The sequence below is a fragment of the Scyliorhinus torazame genome, chromosome 10 (assembly GCF_047496885.1).
Source record: "Scyliorhinus torazame isolate Kashiwa2021f chromosome 10, sScyTor2.1, whole genome shotgun sequence".
In the NCBI taxonomy this organism is placed as follows: Eukaryota; Metazoa; Chordata; class Chondrichthyes; order Carcharhiniformes; family Scyliorhinidae; genus Scyliorhinus; species Scyliorhinus torazame.
In genome coordinates, this window is record NC_092716.1 from 218,238,262 (window position 1) to 218,257,890 (window position 19,629).

At 46.2% G+C, this 19,629-nt stretch overlaps 1 protein-coding gene across 14 annotated transcripts in view; it reads left to right on the plus strand.

Annotated features, from left to right (window-relative positions):
* Window positions 1-19,629, plus strand: part of sox6 (SRY-box transcription factor 6) — an 832,058-nt gene that overhangs the window by 747,836 nt on the left and 64,593 nt on the right. For all 14 annotated transcript variants that reach the window (XM_072466411.1, XM_072466398.1, XM_072466399.1 and 11 more), the window contains one exon: window positions 886-1,067. In XM_072466411.1, coding sequence (XP_072322512.1) covers window positions 886-1,067 — 182 coding nt within the window. The remainder of the gene's footprint in view (window positions 1-885; window positions 1,068-19,629) is intronic.

Genomic DNA, 19,629 nt, shown 5'->3' on the forward strand with positions numbered 1-19,629 from the left:
TATTGTGCTTCACTCTGTGTCTTAAAAGGGCAAGGGCTAATGAGCAAAATCTAAATGCTTTTTTTTTGTCCTCATTTGGGATACAGAGTTCAAAATAATTTGTAGTTTTGATTAACGCAGTGGCGCTGAACATAATTGGAAAGTGCTTTGCGGCTTTGGGTGCTGAGCAGCAGAAAGCTTGACTGATGTGACTGGAAGCGGGGTCCACAGGGAGATATTATTCATTACCAAAAAGTCCTATAATTTCTGCACAGATCACCACACTTCAGTAATTCACATTTTTTTTAAAAATTGGTTATTTTAAAGCCATTTAAAAGGAGGTGGCATAGATTGGGGGGGGAAACAAATCAAGAATGTAAAACAACAGGACCAGAGGGAAGTAGTTTTAACTGCATGCTCAGCTTTGCCTGCTCATACTATTACCTGCATTGGGTCAGTGATAAAGGGTCTAATACATCTAGTTAAGAAGTGCGAATCTATTTGCACGAGACGACTGTGGCAGTGTGGAGCACATTCTAAAGAATCAATGTTCCAGATAATGTACTGAAAGGAATGACTTTGTTAATAATTAGCAGCTTCAGGAGATTCTTGTCTGAATCCTAATATGCCTCAGTTTTAATGAGTATTTAAAAAAAATAAAAACAATGTTGATTTTGCAATAAAATACATTTCTCATGTTGAATACTTTCAATTTGCCAGCAGATGGTTTGTAAAGGCATGTGCTGTATACTTTGAGTCATTTTATTGTACAAATGGGAAGCTGTATTGGAAAAAGAGGACCCCTATGGGTCAGAATGATTTTTATTTTGTTTCAATCCACCGTACGCTCTCAGTCAGCATGTTTCCACCTTGGGAAACTTTCCGACTTTTTTTTGTCTTCCGTAGACATCCTCTCCACGCTGAATTCGACAGCCTTCCTGGGTGACCAGGATGCAGTGATGAAGGCCATCCAGGAAGCTCGTAAAATGAGAGAACAATTGCAACGAGAGCAGCAGTTACAGCAGCCTGGGCTTGATGGGAAGATGTCATCCATGAATAGCCTGGGAATTAACTGCACGGGTAATAAGGTGAGTGTTTGCACTGACACTCTGCAGAGAGGGCCCTAGCAACACACAAAAAAGTACACAGACTTTCATCTATTGGTTGAGTGGCTTCTAGGGCAGAAATGAATTTTGGGCTTTGTTCCATCATTTACCTCGGCCTTCCAAGTTAACAAGGTGCGGTTTCCACTTCGGGCGCAATCAGAACTCCAGGGGCAAACTGCACTCAACGTTGTGCTAGTCTTCAGAAGTAATATTTTTGCTTAGTTTCCTTATTGTTACGATGCAGCTAAGGACCAAAAACGTTTTATTTAAAGTAGAAAAAGTTTGAAATCCCAGTTACCCACCAGGAGAATAAAGCCACGAGATTTGGTTTTAAATAAGCAAATTTAACTTTGCCATAGGTAAATCAAATTAAACAGGTAAACCGTGGTGAAACACACCTAAATGCACATTAAGAGGCAGATGGCCCAAGACAGATCCTGTTGGTTTCTCAACAACCCATCCAGATGTTGGTGACCACTCTGAGTCACAATATCTTGTTAAAGCTCTTTTATGAGGGATTTTAACTCTTCATTTTTGAAAATCTATCCTGTGAATTCCCTCAAAAACCTTAATGACTGCTCACCTCCCAATGGTTCAATCTCCCATCCTGAGACTGTGTTCCACAGGATTCACAAAGCTTTGTTCCAGCCTCTAACTACTGATACACTTACAACTCTGTTGCAGCTCTCTAGCTTTACTAAGCTGGCACTGTCCTGGATTTCTCCAAACTCTAGTTTCCTGGCTGCACTGAGATGTAAAAGGCTCCCAGGGCTTCTTCTGAGCCCTAATCCTCCCCAGCATGAAACCAGCAACCTTCCACCACCACCATCTCTGTTCCTCAGGTCTTCTCTGAGCCCTAACTGCCTGGAGCCTGTTGACATCTACCCGGCAATGGGGTTCTCCGTTCCCGCAGCTGGCCAATGGGGTTTTCCATTGTGGCCACCCCACGCCATCGGGAAACCCACGGGCGTGGGTGCAATGGCAGCGGACCGGAGGATCCCTCCGACAGAGAATTCCGCTGATACTTTTCTAGCTGTTAACCCCTTAAGTCAAAGTTGCCCAAACCTTTAAGCATAATTGATTCCAATCTTCTTTAGTTGCATTTATTCCATTTTCTACAGTTAAACTTTAATCTTCCTGGAATTAAACATTACCTCTAAAATATTACTAGGAACCATGAATTAGACACTTGTCACACCACAAATATATCACCAAATATAAAATTGTTCTTGATCCATTGCAATAGGGCAACGATTAAAAGTGTACTTAAAAAAAAATTGGATTTTAAAAAATCCTTGATCCATTTGAAAATGGTAACCTGTTGCAGTTTCATTAATACAGCTGAAAATCAGTTAATCACAAAAAATAAGCAATTCTAATTGGAGTAACTTGTCCAGCTGTGAGTAACTCAATTTTAAATAATTGAAAAGTCTTTTAAAAAAAACACAGAACGATTTATCAGTTTCATTGTAGCACAGTAGTCAGTTTACAAATAAGTTATTATTTTTTAAATTACAAGTTTTACAAAGCTATGCATTTATGTACCTGCTGCTTAAAAAACAAAGCTTAATTTTAAGGGTCTCCTTAATTGGCCCAAAAATGAGAGCCATTAGCAGAAACTTGCTGTGATGATTAATTTGTTCTCGGGCACGGTCAGTATTGTGGCTAGGGCCAGCTTTCAACAAGACAGAAAATTGCACATTTGCAGTAGACTCAAATTGTTTTGAATGCCTCGACCCTTTACACTGGGTTAGACCATTTTGAACCTGCGAAAACCTGGCATAAACTCCAGGTCAAGATCTGTCTTGACGTAGGGTCTACATTCTGAAAATCTAGGCTCCCCACTCCAGCCACACCAGCTTGTGTAATTGGGGAACTCTTCATCACTTCAATGAACTATAACTTCATGAATTGTCATTCGCACATTAGATAATTAACTGGATGACAAGCCAGGTTGTGCCGAAGATTTAGGCCATATTGTTACTGGAAAATTGCATCCTTGCAGTTTGGTAGATAAGGATATGTTTGGCAATTTGCCACCATTTGTACAATGGATCAGAATAATCATCAACGATTGGCTATGAAAGCGAGAGCATTACCATTGGATTATGAGTATATCTTAGTGGGTTCATAGATTAATAGAATTTACAGTGCAGAAGAAGGGCATTTGGCCCATCGAATCTGTTCCGGCCCTTGGAAAGAGCACGCTACCTAAACCCACACATCCACCCTATCCCGACACCTCCACTCTATCCCTGTAACCCCACCTAATCTTTTTATGGACACTAAGAGCAATTTAGCATAGCCAATCTACCTAACCTGCACATCTTTGGACTGTGGAAGGAAACTGGTGCACCCGGAGCAAACCCGCAGACACAGGGAGAACATGCCGACTCAGTACATGCAGTGACTCAAGCCAGGAATTGAACCTGGGACCCTCAAGCTGTGAAGCAACTGTGCTAAACACTGTGCTACCGTGCTGCTATATGAGTTCACTCAGCTCCCTCATATAATCAGACTCAAAGACCACGAATTTCCGGACCTTCCCGCCAACAGGATGTTCTGGTCCTGTCGAATTTGACCCGCCCACTGCAGGTTCTCCATGAGCGAGATGGGTGCACCATGAAAAATGCAGTAGATTTTGGTAGGACCGGAAGATCCTGCCAATCGGCAATCTGCCTCCATTACAGGAAACCCTGCTGCAGGGTGGGGGGGGGGGGACTGAAATATTCCGGCATTGCTAGTCAGGAACCCAATATACAGACCTACTGATGTTTATTTCCATTGAGCTGTTTCTAGAACATTCAGTCAATCCACAATGCCATGCTGACACTCCCAGCTAGCAAGTTGCATACCGAGGCCAGTAACTCAAAGCAAGTTGTTTTGATCCGATCAAGGAAATATTTAAACAAGACTGCACAAAGATTGAAGAGGTGGGGCAGACAATGCAAAATTAACAATAGCATAATTCTTTTATTTGTTTTTCCACAAGGGTTACTTTGATAATACCTCTTTCTGACTTGCAGCTAATAACTTGTTCAAGGATAATTTGCCATAGGCCCACCTGAAGTTCAAAGAATGAATGTTCCTGTTAATATGCATTTTAATTCCAAGTGTTTTGTTGCTTATTGGGTGGCACTATTAAGGCCGAAACAATTCAAGATAAGTGGAATTACGTTAACCTGCTATTTAGAGTGAAACAAGTTTATGGCCTGAATTCTTCAGATGATGGTGTCTTGTTTCCTGTCATTCAAAGAGTTGGTGAGGAACACATTCCCTCCAACTCCGACTACCCCACGGCCAATTTACGTTCCAATGGGCATTGATTGGCTGTGGGCGGAACTTCCACCCCATACGCGGGGGAAGGTCCATCTTAGGCAGCTGCCAGCCAATCAGATTGGCTGGTAGCTCGACAGTCCCTGAAGAAGTAGCACTGCAGTGGACAGAAGAAGAAATTCGAGAAAACTTCAGAGACAAAGGGCGGGATCTACTGTCATGTTGTGCCAAAATGGGAGCATGGCGCGGCTGGTAGATGCTGGGAGAGGCCTCCCGTGGGCTTCCCGATAGCCAGTACACCACATGCCACAATGGGCAGGACCAAATCTCGCAAGCCTAAGCAGGGTTAAAATCTGCTCAACCCTAGGATTTAACCCTACTTAGGCATGCTGACCCCGGATCTATCAGGCTTATGAAATATAACTGGCCTCCCCAGGGGGATCTCAGCCACGCGCCGTTCAATACTAATATGGACCAAGTGGACTGGCACCCGGGGTTCTCCCGGGACATTAGAGGCCCCTAGGTGGGCAGGGACAGGACAGGGTGGCCCTCCCCCTTGAATTTGGGCATCACGGCACTGCCAGGCTGGCATAGTGGCGCTGCCACCCAAGCACGACCAAGGTGTCTGGGTGGCACTGCAAAGCCAGCAGGAGCATTGCCAGGGTGGCACTGCCAAGGGTCAGGGCCTGGGGGTCCATGCCCATGGAAGGAGCGTGAGGTGTAGGAGCGTGGGGGTGGGGGGGTGGTATGAAGGGTAGGGCCGTAGGGTGAGTATAAAGGGCCTCTGGAAGGATAGGGGGAGGGTGAAGTGGGGGGGGTTCTGGAAGGGGGGGCCCGAAAGGTGGCATGGGAAGGCCTGAAAATGGGGGGCCCCTCAGTGACCCACAGTGGGGTGTCATCACTTTGGGTGTGAACTTGCCCATTGGTGGGGGTGTGGAAACCCACAAGCTGACTTCGAGATCGGGACACCCTTTCAAAATGAAGGCCCAATCTCTGAGGAGCCGGCCTGGCCAGGGGGTTCAGCCCCCCGGGGATGAAATTAATTCTAAGTGTGGGTTTGACCGGGGAGAAACCCCCAGGGCCCAAAAAAGTGACTAAGTATGTTTATCTAGGGAACTTGTCGACAGAGACGGGTGAAAGTCCCAGCAAAACTCACTACAAATGATGCTTAGAAATTTTCCGTCAAATTGCACCCAAGTCCAGCAACAGGAAACAGATAAGTTCATGGGGCCAGTCTGCGAGGGTAGGTAGGGAAGGCCAGGGAAGCTGTGAGAAGGGGCGATCGGTGTCTCGGGAGAGGCTGGGGGTAAGGGAGGTCCAGAGGTCACTGGACCTTAAGGTTGTGGGGGGAGGGGGGGAGTGCCTGACCTCAGAGGGGACTTCTGATGGAGGCACTTCCCACCCACCCTTCACGATGAAGATGTAATTTTGTTTTATTTTCCGCTTCCCTACGGATTTACCTGGCAGCCTAAAACAACCCCCCCCCCCCCCGTACTGGTGTGGGAGTATAAAATTCCGGACTATGTTTTGCTTATTTAAAGTTGTGGCCTGCTGTATCCAGGAAAGGAACAATGAAATTCCTAAACCTAGGGTGAATCCCAACTGTTTCAGTTGAGTCGAAAAGTATTTGTGAATAATTCAGTGGAGGTAGTTTGAGGCTAAGTGAAATACTCTGGCCCAACCTTTGAAGAGAATCAGTTATGTGCTTGCAAGCCAAGTGTGGGTAGCAGAGTCACAGATCTTTTGGGAGTGCTTCAGTTAACTCATCCACTGCCTTCATTGCATTTAATAATTTGATTGGAGCTATAAAATGTGTCACAAACTGATGGCTGGGGTGAACCTGGAATGTTTACTGGCTTTACCAGAGGCAACCTGTCTCTCCAGGGTATGTTCAATCAAATGGAGGTGCCCTCTCTCAGGTAGGGAAAGAGTGCTGAAAGACGGGGGACATGGTAGCAGAGTAGTTAGCACAGTTGCTTCACAGCTCCAGGGTCCCAGGTTCGATTCCTGACTTGGGTCACTGTCTGTGCAGAGTCTGCACGTTCTCCCCGTGTCTATGTGGATTTCCTCCGGGTGCTCCGGTTTCCTCCCACAGTCCAAAAATGTGCAGGCTAGGTGGATTAGCCATGCTAAATTGTCCTTAGTCTAAAAAAAGGTTAGATGTGTTTACTGGGTTACGGGGACTGGGTGGAGGTGTGGGCTTAGGTAGGGTGCTCTTTCCAAGGGCTGTTGCAGACTCGATGGGCCGAATGGCTTCCTCCTGTTCTGTAAATTCGATGATTCGATGAAGACAGCTGAGAATTTAGGATTGCACACATGTATGAAAATCTGGGTAATGAGCACATGTGTAATGATCAGACTTTCTGTTAAAAGACTAACTCAGAGGATGAAACCCAATAACACTCATCCAATCAATTGCCACTTCACTCCCTGCAGAATCTAACTCACTTTGACTTCAATTTCATTCCCACAGGTAGAGAGCTCGCAGGAAAGGACAGTTTATTTTGACATTTGATTTATAATCTGTGAAGCATGTAATATTTTAATGGAATTTCCTGAGATGTAAATATATTCGTATTAATACATGGCTTATATAAAGTGAGCATTCAGATGAATTGAGACAGTGGAGTTTTGAAATGCATTCCTAAAGTACTGTGCAATATGTTGAGAAAAAAATGTTGCAGTGCATTTTACGTTGGGATAAGAGAGGTGAGGATAGAAATTGGTCCTAGTTGCAACAATGAAACTTATAGCTATGAATCAAGTGGGAAATAAAAATGCTAAATATGATAACGAGGGTTTGAGTACCTCACAAGACATTGGACTGCCCTGAATGGATGAGGCCTCATCCCTGTAATGCTCAGGTTTGTGGACCCTCGTTAAGATGCAGCTCGACCAGTGGCCTCCCCTGGAAATGTATGTGGGTTTGTTTTATAGTGTGGCGATGGCAGAAGCAGGGCTCCAGCTTGTCATCAGCCATGATCTAGTTGGTCAAAAGGCTGTGGGTTTGAGTCCGACAAAATTCCAGGCTGGCACTCCAGTGCAACTGAGGGAGGACTGCGTTGGTGTAGGTGCTATCTTTCAGATGAGACGTAAAACTGAGGTCCCATTTATCCCGCATTTAAAAAGTCCCAGAGCACTTTAAAGAAGAGCAGGATAGTTATTCCCCAGTGTTATTACTAATATTTATCCCCCAAGCAACAGTACAAAAACATATTGGGGTGGATTCTCCAGGGTGGTGAAAGAAAGAGGAAATAGCCGTGCAGCCCCAACCCCCCCTCCCATTCCACACTCACTTTATGAAGTGCGTCCTCCCCCCCCCACCACCTTTGTCTTTAAATACATAAAATTCAGCCCATATTGTCTGGTCACTATCACATTGCTGTCTGTGGGAACTTCCTATGCACAAATCATGTTATCAGATTTATTGGAGTTCTTTGATGGAGTCACATGTGCCGTGGATGAAGGGGAACCAGTGGATGCACTGCACTTAGATTTCCAGAAGGCATTTGATGAGGTGCCGAATCAAAGGTTATTGTGGAAAATAAACGCTCATGGTGCAGGAGGTAACATATTGACATGAATAGGAGATTAGCTAACTAACAGGAAACCGAGTTGGCGTAAATGGGCCTTTTTTTGGTTGGCAGGATGTGATGAGTGGTGTGCCACAGATATTAGTGCTGGGCCCTTAACTTTTTATGCTTTATATAAATGACTTGGGTGAAGGGACCCAAGGTATGGAAGTGAAATTTGCTGACAACGTAAATATAGGTAAAAAGAGGACATAAGAATGTAACAAAACAATGCAGATAAGTTAAGCGAGGACAAAGATCTGGCAAATGGAGGATAATGTACACAAATTTGAAATTGGCCATTTTGGCAGGAAGAATAACAAAGAAACGTATTATCTAAACAGTGAGAGATTGCAGAGCTTTGAGATTCCGAGGGATCTCGGTGTCCCCCATGTATGAATTATAGTGCAGTGAGAGCAAATAATTAAGAAAACCAATTTTAAAATTCTGATTTGTTGTGAGAGGAATTGTTTTGAAAAGGAGTTCTATGGAATACTGGTGAGACCACGGAGTGGATTCTCCATTTTCTGATGCCATGATCGAGATTCCCGATCGGGTGGAGCATGGAGTATCCCCCGAGAAACGGGTTTGGTGTTGCAATGCTCTAATCACCTGCCGGTGGCTTCTGCGTGCTACTACCCACTCCGAGCCGGTGGTGATTTGCATCCATTCCAATTTAATTAACAGGATGGGAGCTCTAGCCCCACAATGCAAATCCTGCCCCCCACCCCGCTGACAAATAGGAGCATTCTTCCCCCACCACGGGAATAATGAGTTGCCCCCCCCACAGCATGCATGAGGGTGACCTCCCCATCAGAGACCCTCCCCACCTGAGCCCCTCCCCCGCAACAGACCTCATCTTTGACAGCAGGGGCAGGATTAGCGTTGTGGGGGGACATCTCAACATGGCGGTCCAATACCGCGATTCCGACGGAATCCGGCAAATTCCCTACATGCATATATTTGCATGGTTAAGGAGAGAGACTCTCACTTGGGCCCCGCTCCTAGTGCCAACAGAGACTAGTCCCGATTTTTTGCACTTAGTTTCCAGAATGGAGAATCCAGGCTCACATCTGGAATATTGTGTGGAGTATTAATCACCTTATTTAAGGAAAGATGTCAATGTATTAGAAGCAGCTTAGCGAAAGTTTACTAGAATAATAGCAGGAATGGGTGGGCTATCTCAAGAGGACAGGTTGAACAGGTTAAGTTTGTATCCTCTAGAGTTTAGAAGAGCAAGAATTGACTTGATTGAAATCTTTATGCTCCTGAGGGATCTTGACAGGATGGATGTGGAGAGGATGTTTCCTCTTGTGCAAAAATCTAGAAATAGGGGTCGCTGTTTAAAAATAAGTGGTTGCTCATTTAAGACCGAGATGTGGAGAATTTTTTTCTCTGAGGGTGGTGAGTCTTTAGAACTCTCTTCCTCAAAAGGCAAAGGAAGCTGAGTCTTCAATTGAATATTTTAAGGCAGAGCTAAATAGATTCTTGATTAACAAGGGGGTAAAAGGTTATTGGGGGTAGGCAGGAATGTGGGGTTGAGGTTACAATCAGATCAGCCATGACCTTATTGAATGACAGAGCAAGCTCGAAGGACTGAGTGGCCTACTTCTGTTCTTAACTCACATTTTGTATGTATATAAATTGGCAACCAGATTTTCTACATTACAACAGTGAGTACAAATGAGAAATTGCTTCATTGACGAAAAAGTGCTTTGGGTTGTCCATGGCATAAAAAGTCCAACATAAATGCTAACTTTTATTACTTTCCGGGCTCCAAGTCTTTCTCCAGGCTGCTTGCAATTACGATCATCATCTTTTTCATAATAACTTCATTGCAATGTTAATGTAAGCCTTCTTGTGACAATAATAAAGATTATTATTAATCACCTCTCCCACCCACCAACATAACTACCTCCACCCAGGGACTTTTCCAAAGCACAATCGGACTCAGCAGATCACTGTGAATAATAAGGTGCAGCACAAGGACCAGTTTCTTGTGGTCCTCAGACTGTAGTCTTTGGGTAAATACATTTTTCCCTGCTACAGTGTACCCCATTAAAGCAGCCTAAACCAATCTCTGGATGTCTGAGTGAATTATTATTCCCCTGTACCACTCTTTGTTTTAACCAACCGAGTAACCTTCCATTTGCCTTACTTTAACAAGATCTCGACAACAATAAAAGGAGAAGGCCATTAATGCCATCTCTTTTACCCATCAAGCAAGAAATAACACTCCCTCACTGAGGCATCCAATCAATTCTGAAATTATTGCAGGAATTTCACCTCAACTGCTCTATCCAGGTATCCATTCTATGTATTGATCATTCCTAGTGTGGAGAATTTTGTGATATCAGCCCTTAATTTGATACTGAATAGTTTGAGCCTTTATGGCTCGTCATACATTCACAATTTAGTTTGAAGTAATTTTCCTGATACTTTTTTCCATACCAATTACCATATTGCATGACCTCTCTGATCAACATATGGTGGAGAGATTCTTGAAAATGAATGAGCCAGTTGGCAGAGAGCCATTAAAACAAAATCATTAATTTCCTTAAACGAGTAGATAAAAGTGGTCTTGCATATGGTCCTTTTTTTTTCATTCCACCCAATCATTTGACCAATACCCCTTTGAATTTGTGTACAAGTTGGTGTATAATTCCACATGCTCTATCCAGGAGTCCATTCCATGTATCAACCATTCCTTGGGTGAAGAATTTCCTGTTAACAGCCCTAAATTTGCTACCGAATAGTTTGAGCCTGTGACCCCTTGTCATACATTTGCAGTCTAGTTCAAAGTAATTTTCCTGAATTATCTTTTTCTATACCATTTGCTGTGCTCAGTATCTAAACTAGGTTTTGCATGTGTGAGCCTGAAATTCCTAGGTTAGGGAAAGATGAAAAAAGTGGGGGCTGGAATTTTGTGGCACGGCACAAAGGACTTCCAAGGCAGGATTCTCCCGAATCCGCGCGATGGCCTGACGCTGGCGTACCAACGGCGGGAATCACTCCGGCATTGGGCCGACCGGAAGTTGTGGAATTCTCCACACTTCCGGGGGCTAGGCCGGCGCCGGAGGGGTTGGCGCCGTGCCAGCGCGAAGGGACTGTGCGAGTTAGCGCATGCGCAGAACCGCCGGCATGGTTCAGCGCATGCGCAGACTGGCCGGTGTATTCTGGCGCATGCGCAGGGGGTTGTGTTCTCCGCGCCGGCCATGGCAGAGCCCTACAGGGGCTGGCGCGGAACGGAAGTGGGCCCCGATCGCGGGCCAGGCCACTGTGGGTCGGATCCCCCCGCGCCCTCCCGAGGACCGCACCAGCCAACTTTCCTGCCGGGTCCCGCCGTGTGGCACCATGTCCAATCCATGCCGGCGGGACTGGCCAGAAACAGACGGCCGCTCAGCCCATTGGGTCCCAGAGAATTGCCGGGGGGGGGGGGGGGCGCTGCGAACAGCCCCCGACCGGCGCGGTGTGATCCCCGTCCCCGCCCGAAAATCGGCACCGGGGAATACGGCAGCCGGCGTCGGAATGGCGGGTCGGGATTCATGCCGTTCCCCCGAGGATCCTCCGACACGGCGGGGGGTCGGAGAATCCCGCCCCCAGTTCTCATCTTTGTGCAGGCAATGGGCAAAATTCCATCTAAGATGGCACCGGGAGCTAGTTGCCTGCTGACCCCCACCCCCAAGCATGTGCTGCCACCACATCATGAGAGATGGGCACTTCTTAAGCTAGTCTATGTCCTCTAACTTCTTCTAAGGCTCAAATGGACTCACACCTGCTGAGCGATGGTCTCAATCCTAATAGGACCCTCCGTAAACACTGACGTTTCTGACAACTATTAAAAGATTGTGCCTTTCAGCTGGAACCAGAATCCTTGAAGGTCTCCTCACTTACCAAATTGATGTCCATTTTCTCCCATTTGAATTTTCAATTGGCTTGTTGCCCCTTCCACAACATTGAAATGGTCCTCGTCAAAAAGCTGAGTGGAATTATCTAGTTATTGTCGCTCTTTATCCTTTTTGACCTCAATGCAGTCTGCCACCACAAAAGTCCAACTCCAGTGTCTCTCCGCTGTTGTCCAATGGGACAGTCCTTGCTCGGTTCCACTCTAATTTATCCAATCGCAGCCAAAGCATCTCTGGCATGTTTTTTTTCCATCCCCACACAGCCACTTCAGAAGGCCCTTTAAGGTCCATCCTTGGTCCCTTTCTCTTTATGTACAGGTTTCTTCTTTGCATCATCATAGAGTCATAGAACGGAATTTTCCCATTTTCAGATTTAAATGTGGCGGCGCATAGCGCTGGCAATGCCAAACACAATCCTGCGGCAGATTCGTAGCCTTATTAATTAGACACCGGCAAGTTCCCCTCTGATCTTCTTCCACCCGCCCTCAGCTGATCATAGACTCCCTCCAGTGCAGAAGGAGGTCATTTGGCCCATCGAGTCTGCACCGACCTTCTGCAAAAGCCTCATCCTATCCCCGTAAGCCAGTAACCCCACCTAACCTTTTGGATACTAAGGACAATTTAGGATGGCCAATCCACCTATCCTGCACATCTTTGGACTGTGGGAGGAAATCAAAGCACCCGGAGGAAACCCAGGCAGACACGGGAAAAAGTGCAGACTCCACACAGACAGTCACCCGAGGCCGGAATTGAACCTGGGTCCTCGATGCTGTGAGGCAACAGTGCTAACCACTATGCCGATGGGTTTGAAGGTCCAGGTGCCATATTTAAATACCAGTCTAGCACACTCATATCATTCTCTCTTGCCCAGAGGGAAAAGCCCAGCAGCCTCGATGAGAAGTCAGTTCCTTGATTCAACCACCTTCCTCTCCTGAGCTCACCACCTGCGAGGTGACCATGCCCCACTTAGACCTCTACCCACCACCTCTGGAGTCTCCATCCATCCCCTTCTAGTAAATGATGGGGTATCCCTTTGACTCCCTTGTTCATGAGGTTTTCATGCAGGCTTATTGGGATCCAGCTTCCCTCCTCTTGGTCTTCCCCCTGCCTTCCATTGTTTGTCTTCTAGAGCACCTTCTTGAACTTTTGCCTGCCATCATGGGCCCTCATGCTACATCCCCCTCCTTGCGCAGCCCTCAATCCACATTGTCCCCATTGTCTTTGTCAGGTATGAAAGGGGATGGGAGAACTCTGTACTCCCAAACCCCAGGCACAGCGCTGAACCGAGACAATGTCACAGGAGGGTCCAAAGGTCCAGCAGTGCGGTACTGTCCATGAAGACCAGCTTGGCATGGAAGTGGAGAACTGGTCTGCCCAGGCAGAGTGGTGAACAGCAAATCGGGAACCGTGCAGAATATGGCAAAAAGATTTTATGGCCTTTACCTCAAAGTCTAATGGCGAACTGAGGACCACCTTGTGCACGCCACTCTTTAGCAATCGGGTTTGACGCACTCTGGTTTCCTGCTGGCGTGTGAAGATTGGAAGGCCCAACAGGGCATTGGTGGGCAGTTGTTTTAATGAGCATTCATGGCATGGAAGTGAATGTAAATGGCATTCGCGCCACCTGCTAGTGGGAGGAGCACCCTGCCATTAACTCACCATTGGGAGAATTGCAACGTAATTTTCCTCTGGTGGATTTCCAACTTTTTAGCTCTTGCAAGACTCGTGGGTGGGTTGGGAGAATTCTGCTCATACATCTGCAAACATGGGGATCAGCTTTCAAAAGAACACATATCAAGTTCATTTTGACCTTTTGGCCATCTTTACCTCTCCCTCTCATTCCCTCCCAACCCCTCCACTGCATTTGGAATGTCCAGTATCCAGTCCTGAATGAGCCACAATTCTCTCCAGCTGAAGATTAAGAGGACTAAAATAATCATGCTTATCCTCTGCCACAAACGCCATACCGATATTGAATTCCTGTAGAATTTCAGATTCTTTGCCTGTGATTTGCTATTGTGCAACTCACAGGGTGCACTCCGAGCACAAATTCTACAATTATGTTGTGTGGACATGTAAACTTCAGTTTCATTTCAAAACAGGGAAACTTATTTTCTAATAGCGCGGTTGAAATGTGCTTTTGTATATTAAGAGTTTGGGCGGCACAGTGGTGCAGTGGTTAGCACTGCTGCCTCACGGCGCTGAGGACCCGGGTTTGATCCTGGTCCCGGGTCACTGTCCGGTTGGAGTTTGCACATTCTCCCTGTGTCTGCGTGGGTCTCACCCTCACAACCCAAAAAAATGTACAGGGTAGTTCAATTGGCCACGCTAAATTGCCCCTTAATTGGAAAGAAAGTATTGGATACTCTAATTTATTTTTAAAAATGTATCTTAAGAGTTCTCAGAACAACTTAGGTGGGTTCAAGAACAGCTTAAAGTAATCAATGGGGAATTCTTGGCAAAGATATTAATTATTGATTTTAAAGGAAGTGGTGACATGAGAAGGAGGGTGCAAATCCTGGTCACACAATGCAAACATAAAAGAAATCTACTTACCCCTACTCGAGCTTCAATAATTCTTTCAATGCAAATTCTTACTAATGGGTACAAAATCTAAATGATTGATTGAAAACTCAGTCAAATTAAATGGTTTTTTTTGAAGTAGTGTATTAATTGTCACTATCATCATTGACTTTTAACTCTTGTACACACCATTTCATAATGCTTTATTATTCCATTACCTGGCATTGAACACAAGCGCAGGATCAGTGACAAAATGAAAACATTTCCACTTCACCAACATACCCTATTGGAGTCATAGGTCAATGCTGGAGTAGCTGATTCACACTGGTCATGTTCTCATTTGATCTATTTCCCCAAATTGCATTCAACTAAGTGATCAGAGTTAAGACAAAAACACAATTAAATATAGATTTATTTAAATTAAAAAGAATTCCGAGTAAATATTTTATATATCAGGAACCTGCCGTTTTCCTCAGCTGATATCAACAGAAATAAATGCATATTTGCTGAAAAACATCAACTCTCCAAGCATTATACTGAAATGATATTGTGCTGAAATCTTCCTTCTCTGTAACTATTTCTTTCTTGTCACATAAATCTCTTTAACAGCTTGTTCCTGGAACGCTCATGTCCACTGAAGGAATAGCTTGCTTTGCACATCTAAAAGTTTTGTACCAGGGAAGAAAACTGTTTAGAAATGTCTCATATTCCATAATGTCAACCTGCACTGGGATTTCAATATCACTAAAGAGAAATGAGATTAACTAGATTGCTCTCAATTTGCTCTCAGCACAGTTCTAAAGAAGCTACAGTTGGCATCTAACAAGATCCATGTAGTCATGTGCATCATCATTTGGGCCAGATGCCCTTGTTTCACTCACTGCCAGACTTTGAAATTCCCTTTTGCAATTGCATTACACTGACCACGTATTACCCCATCAGGCCAATTAACGCTCACCCTATCTGATAGATAGTATTAATTCAGGCACCATCACCATCCTAAATGCTATTACTGCTAACTTCAGGAGAGGATGGCATCATTCAATAGATAACTTAGTCTCCCTCCCCTCCGATATATTACAATGTCTGTAAGAACATATGACTCTATGGGCCAACAAAAGACCATTTGAATTCAAGGTTACGAACTTCCTTCACCACCTTAATACCTTTAATCTTCAATAGCTGCGACTGTCAGAAGATTTATCAATTTCCCTTTTGAAATTTATAAACCTTCTTCTTCCAATATCTTCATGATATCTGTGCCACATTTTCCCCATCTTATGCATGAATATTTTAACTGTATTCATTTTCTTTTTATTAAAATTTGCATTAACATTGAACATCCCGTGGGATCCAGTTATCTATTCCCTTGAAGAGGTTAAATACCCCAATGTGGAAACTTACAAAATGCCTTCTTTCCAGTGTAATCTTTCTTTGCAGGAGAAACGTATGTTTTCACTTCTCAATGCCCTTCTTTGAGGTTTCTCTAGGTCAACCCCACGGTGTACAGAACGGGACACTTTACATAAGGTGTGGTGTCCCAGTACTTTGCACAAATTGATTCCCTTGAGCTATACAATCTTATGTAAAGTGTTCTGTTCTGTACACCGTGGGGTTGACCGAGAGAAAACTCAAAAGAAGGGCATTGAGAAGGTGGGCAGTTCTAACCTGCAGAAGCCCAGCTTTCCAGCAGGCTATGTTCACCTAATTACTAAAGATGCAGACGCAATGACGTAGAAATATAGACATAGAAAACAGGAGCAAGAGAGGAGACCATTCGGCCCTTCCAGCCTACTCCGCCATTCATTATGGTCATGGCTGATCATCCAACTCAGTAGCCGTATCCCACTTTCCTCCCATATACTTTGATTGCCTTCACCTTAAGCGCTATATCTAAATGCTTCTTGAAAACGTACAATGTTTTGGCCTCAACTACTTCCTGTGGTAATGAATTCCACAGGCCGATCACTCTCTAGGTGAGGAAATTTCTCCTCATCTCTGTCATAAATAGTCTACCCTGTATCTTGAGACTGTGACCCCTGGTTCTGGACACACTCACCATTGGGGACATCCTTCCTGTATTTACCCTGTCTAGTCCTGTTAGAATTTTGTAGGTTTCTATGAGATCCCCCACATTCTTCTGAACTCCAGCGAATACAATCGTAACCAATTCAATCTCTCCTCTTATGTTAGTCCTGCCATCCCAGGAATCAGTCTTGTAAACCATTGTTGCACGGCCTCTAGAGCAAGAACATCCTTCCGCAGATAAAGAGACCAAAACTGCACACAATATTTCAGGTGTGGCCTCACCAAGGCCCCATAAAATGGCAGCAAGACATCCCTGCTTCTGTACTGGAATGCTTTCACTATGAAGGCCAACATACCTTTTGCCTTCTTTACTGCCTGCTATACCTGCATGCTTACCTTCAGTGACTGGTATATGACACCCAGGTCTTAACACTTTTGTGCACTGTGCATAGCTACTCCACTGGGTTTCTGGAAATGGTCTTAATTATTTACTCTTATCAGTGGCGGGATTTACCACCCGCCCGCCCTGTGTTTCACGGCAGTGGGAGAAGGCCCACCATTGGCAAGCAGCCAGATCTTCTGGTCTCGCCATTGTTAATAGGGTTTCTCGATGAATGCACCCCTTGATGCCGGGACACCCACGGTGAGGGGGCTGCGCCATTGGTGGAACCGGAAGATCCCACCGGCGTGAACGACCGGAAAGTTCCGGCCTCGCTGGCTTGGATTAGGCCTCTTGTTAGGAGCTTGCACTGTTGTAGACCGCAATGTCTGATCAAATCTGGAAGTCTCACTTTTAGAGATTTTTAACTAACTGGTCTCTCTCAGACACTAAAAAAAAAAATCGATTGCGTATCCTTTCTGAGATTTTAATTGCCTTTTTCTCGGTGATGCCTGATGTTTAGCAGTGATGATTATTGCTAAAGAATGCACTGCAGGATTCAATTTAGAAATGTGGCTCCACAAACCAATCCTCAGTAGGAAGAGTCAGGGAAGCAGTAATGTTCAATACATTTGTTTATGATTAGGAATTAAAGTAGTGGTTAGAGCAGCACACTATTCATAACTACTGGGATGCTGCAGAAAATTATAAATAGCATTCAATCAGCACAAACATTTTCATTTGATTATATGCAGTAAATGAATGAGGTTTTTATTCTGTTTTGTGTTTTTGGGGGATAGAAATTCCTCTGTGTGCTATATTTAACAAATTGATTAACGTGTTTGGGTGAAATTCTTCTGTTCGCTATTTCAATGAAGACGCTAACTCGTTTTTTAAAAATTGGGTTAATTAATTATTGAAACTATGATGAAAGCAATTATTCTGCTAAGATCACAACGTAAAAAAATATGGTGAAGTGTTTTATTTTGTTTAAAATTCAAGGTCTAAAACAGTCTAAAATCTCTTGTGTGAGCAACTCTTCGAAATCATAATTTATGGTTGAGTGGGTGAACATTTAGAATTAAGGGTTAATCACCGACAGCCTGGATTTGTTAAAGGAAAGTTGCGTTTGGCAAATTTAATAAGAGTTTTTTTGGCAAAGTGATCAATGTGTAGGTAAAGGAAGTAGATGTGATATATATGGGGCGCGATTCTCCGCTCCCGCACCGGTTGGGAGAATCGCCTGGTCGCCAAAATTTCCCGCGACGCCGGTCCGACACCCTCCCGCAATTCTCCCAAGCGGCAAGAACGGCCCCATCAGGTTCCGCGCTGCGCAAGCCGGAGAATCGCCGGAGACACCCAAAATGGCGATTCTCCGCCACCCCCGCTTTCTCAGGGCCAGATGGGCCGGTCCCGGTGGCGGGGGGGGAGGGGGATGAGGGAGAGTTTGCAGGTGGGAGGGGGGGATGAGGGAGAGTGTGCAGGTGAGAGGGGGGGATGAGGGAGAGTGTGCAGGTGAGAGGGGGGGGCGTGAGGGAGAGTGTGCAGGTGGGAGGGGGGTGAGGGAGAGTGTGCAGGTGGGAGGGGGGTGTGAGGGAGAGTGTGCAGGTGGGAGGGGGGGATGAGGGAGTGTGTGCAGGTGGGAGGGGGGATGAGGGAGAGTGTGCAGGTGGGAGGGGGGATGAGGGAGAGTGTGCAGGTGGGAGGGGGGATGAGGGAGAGTGTGCAGGTGGGAGGGGGGATGAGGGAGAGTGTGCAGGTGGGAGGGGGGATGAGGGAGAGTGTGCAGGTGGGAGGGGGGGATGAGTGAGAGTGTGCAGGTGGGAGGGGGGGATGAGGGAGCGGCGTGCAGGTGGGAGGGGGGTGAGGGAGAGTGTGGAGGGTATCGTCCATCCGCAGATGCCACATGTCAGCCGCCCTGATATGGCAAGACGGTGACGAGGACACGGCCGCAGGTTGCGTGTGGCTGATGGGCACAGGCGAGTGGCACACTGGTGAGGAGTACGGTGTGAACTGACCGTTGGACGCATACAGTGACCAGGTGTGAGGCTGGCTGCGTGTCTGCAGCGCGACCAGGCCACCGGAACACACAGGGATCCCATGCAACCCGGCTGGCGAGGTGTGGAAGAACCTTGGTGTAACATGTCGTTTCTCTGCCCCCCACCACCCTCCTGCAGGTCACCATGTATGCCAACCAGACAGCGATGTTCACTGCCGTGGTTGGAGCCGCAGCTCTGGAGTTTGCCATCCAGCAGCGTAGAGTCAGACGGCCCACAGTGGCTGCAGATGCAGCGGTTGCCGGTGCAGCAGAGGGGATGGCCGCGGAGTGGCCCGTCGTTGACGCGCAGGCCGCAGGCGCTCAGGACCCGAATGTACAGGGGGATACCGAGGAGAACATTGTCCGTCAGACGGCGAGGAATGCAGAGGAAGTGCTTGGGGGGGAGCAGGAGGAGGAGGAGGAGCAGGTGGAGCACGAGGATCCACTGATGGTGGTGCCAGGGCGCCACAGGTGTCCAAGAAGGCCTAGGGTGTACCGTGACAGAATGTCGTTCGAGGCCCTAATGGACATCACATGCAGGAGGAGACTACGGTTCAGCAGGGAGACGTCCCACATATATGCCAGCTCGTGGCGCACCTCTCACCACGTGGAATGGGAGGAGGACACGCGATACCAGTCTCCGTCAAGGTGACGGTGGCCCTAAACTTTTATGCGACCGGTTCCTTCCAGGCGCCAAGCAGGGATCTATCCGCGATATCACAGGCATCGGTCCACAGGTGCATCAGGGCCGCCAACGACGCCCTGTATGCCATCGCGGACAGGTACATTCAATTCCCTGAGGACCGAGCACAGCAGGAAGCAC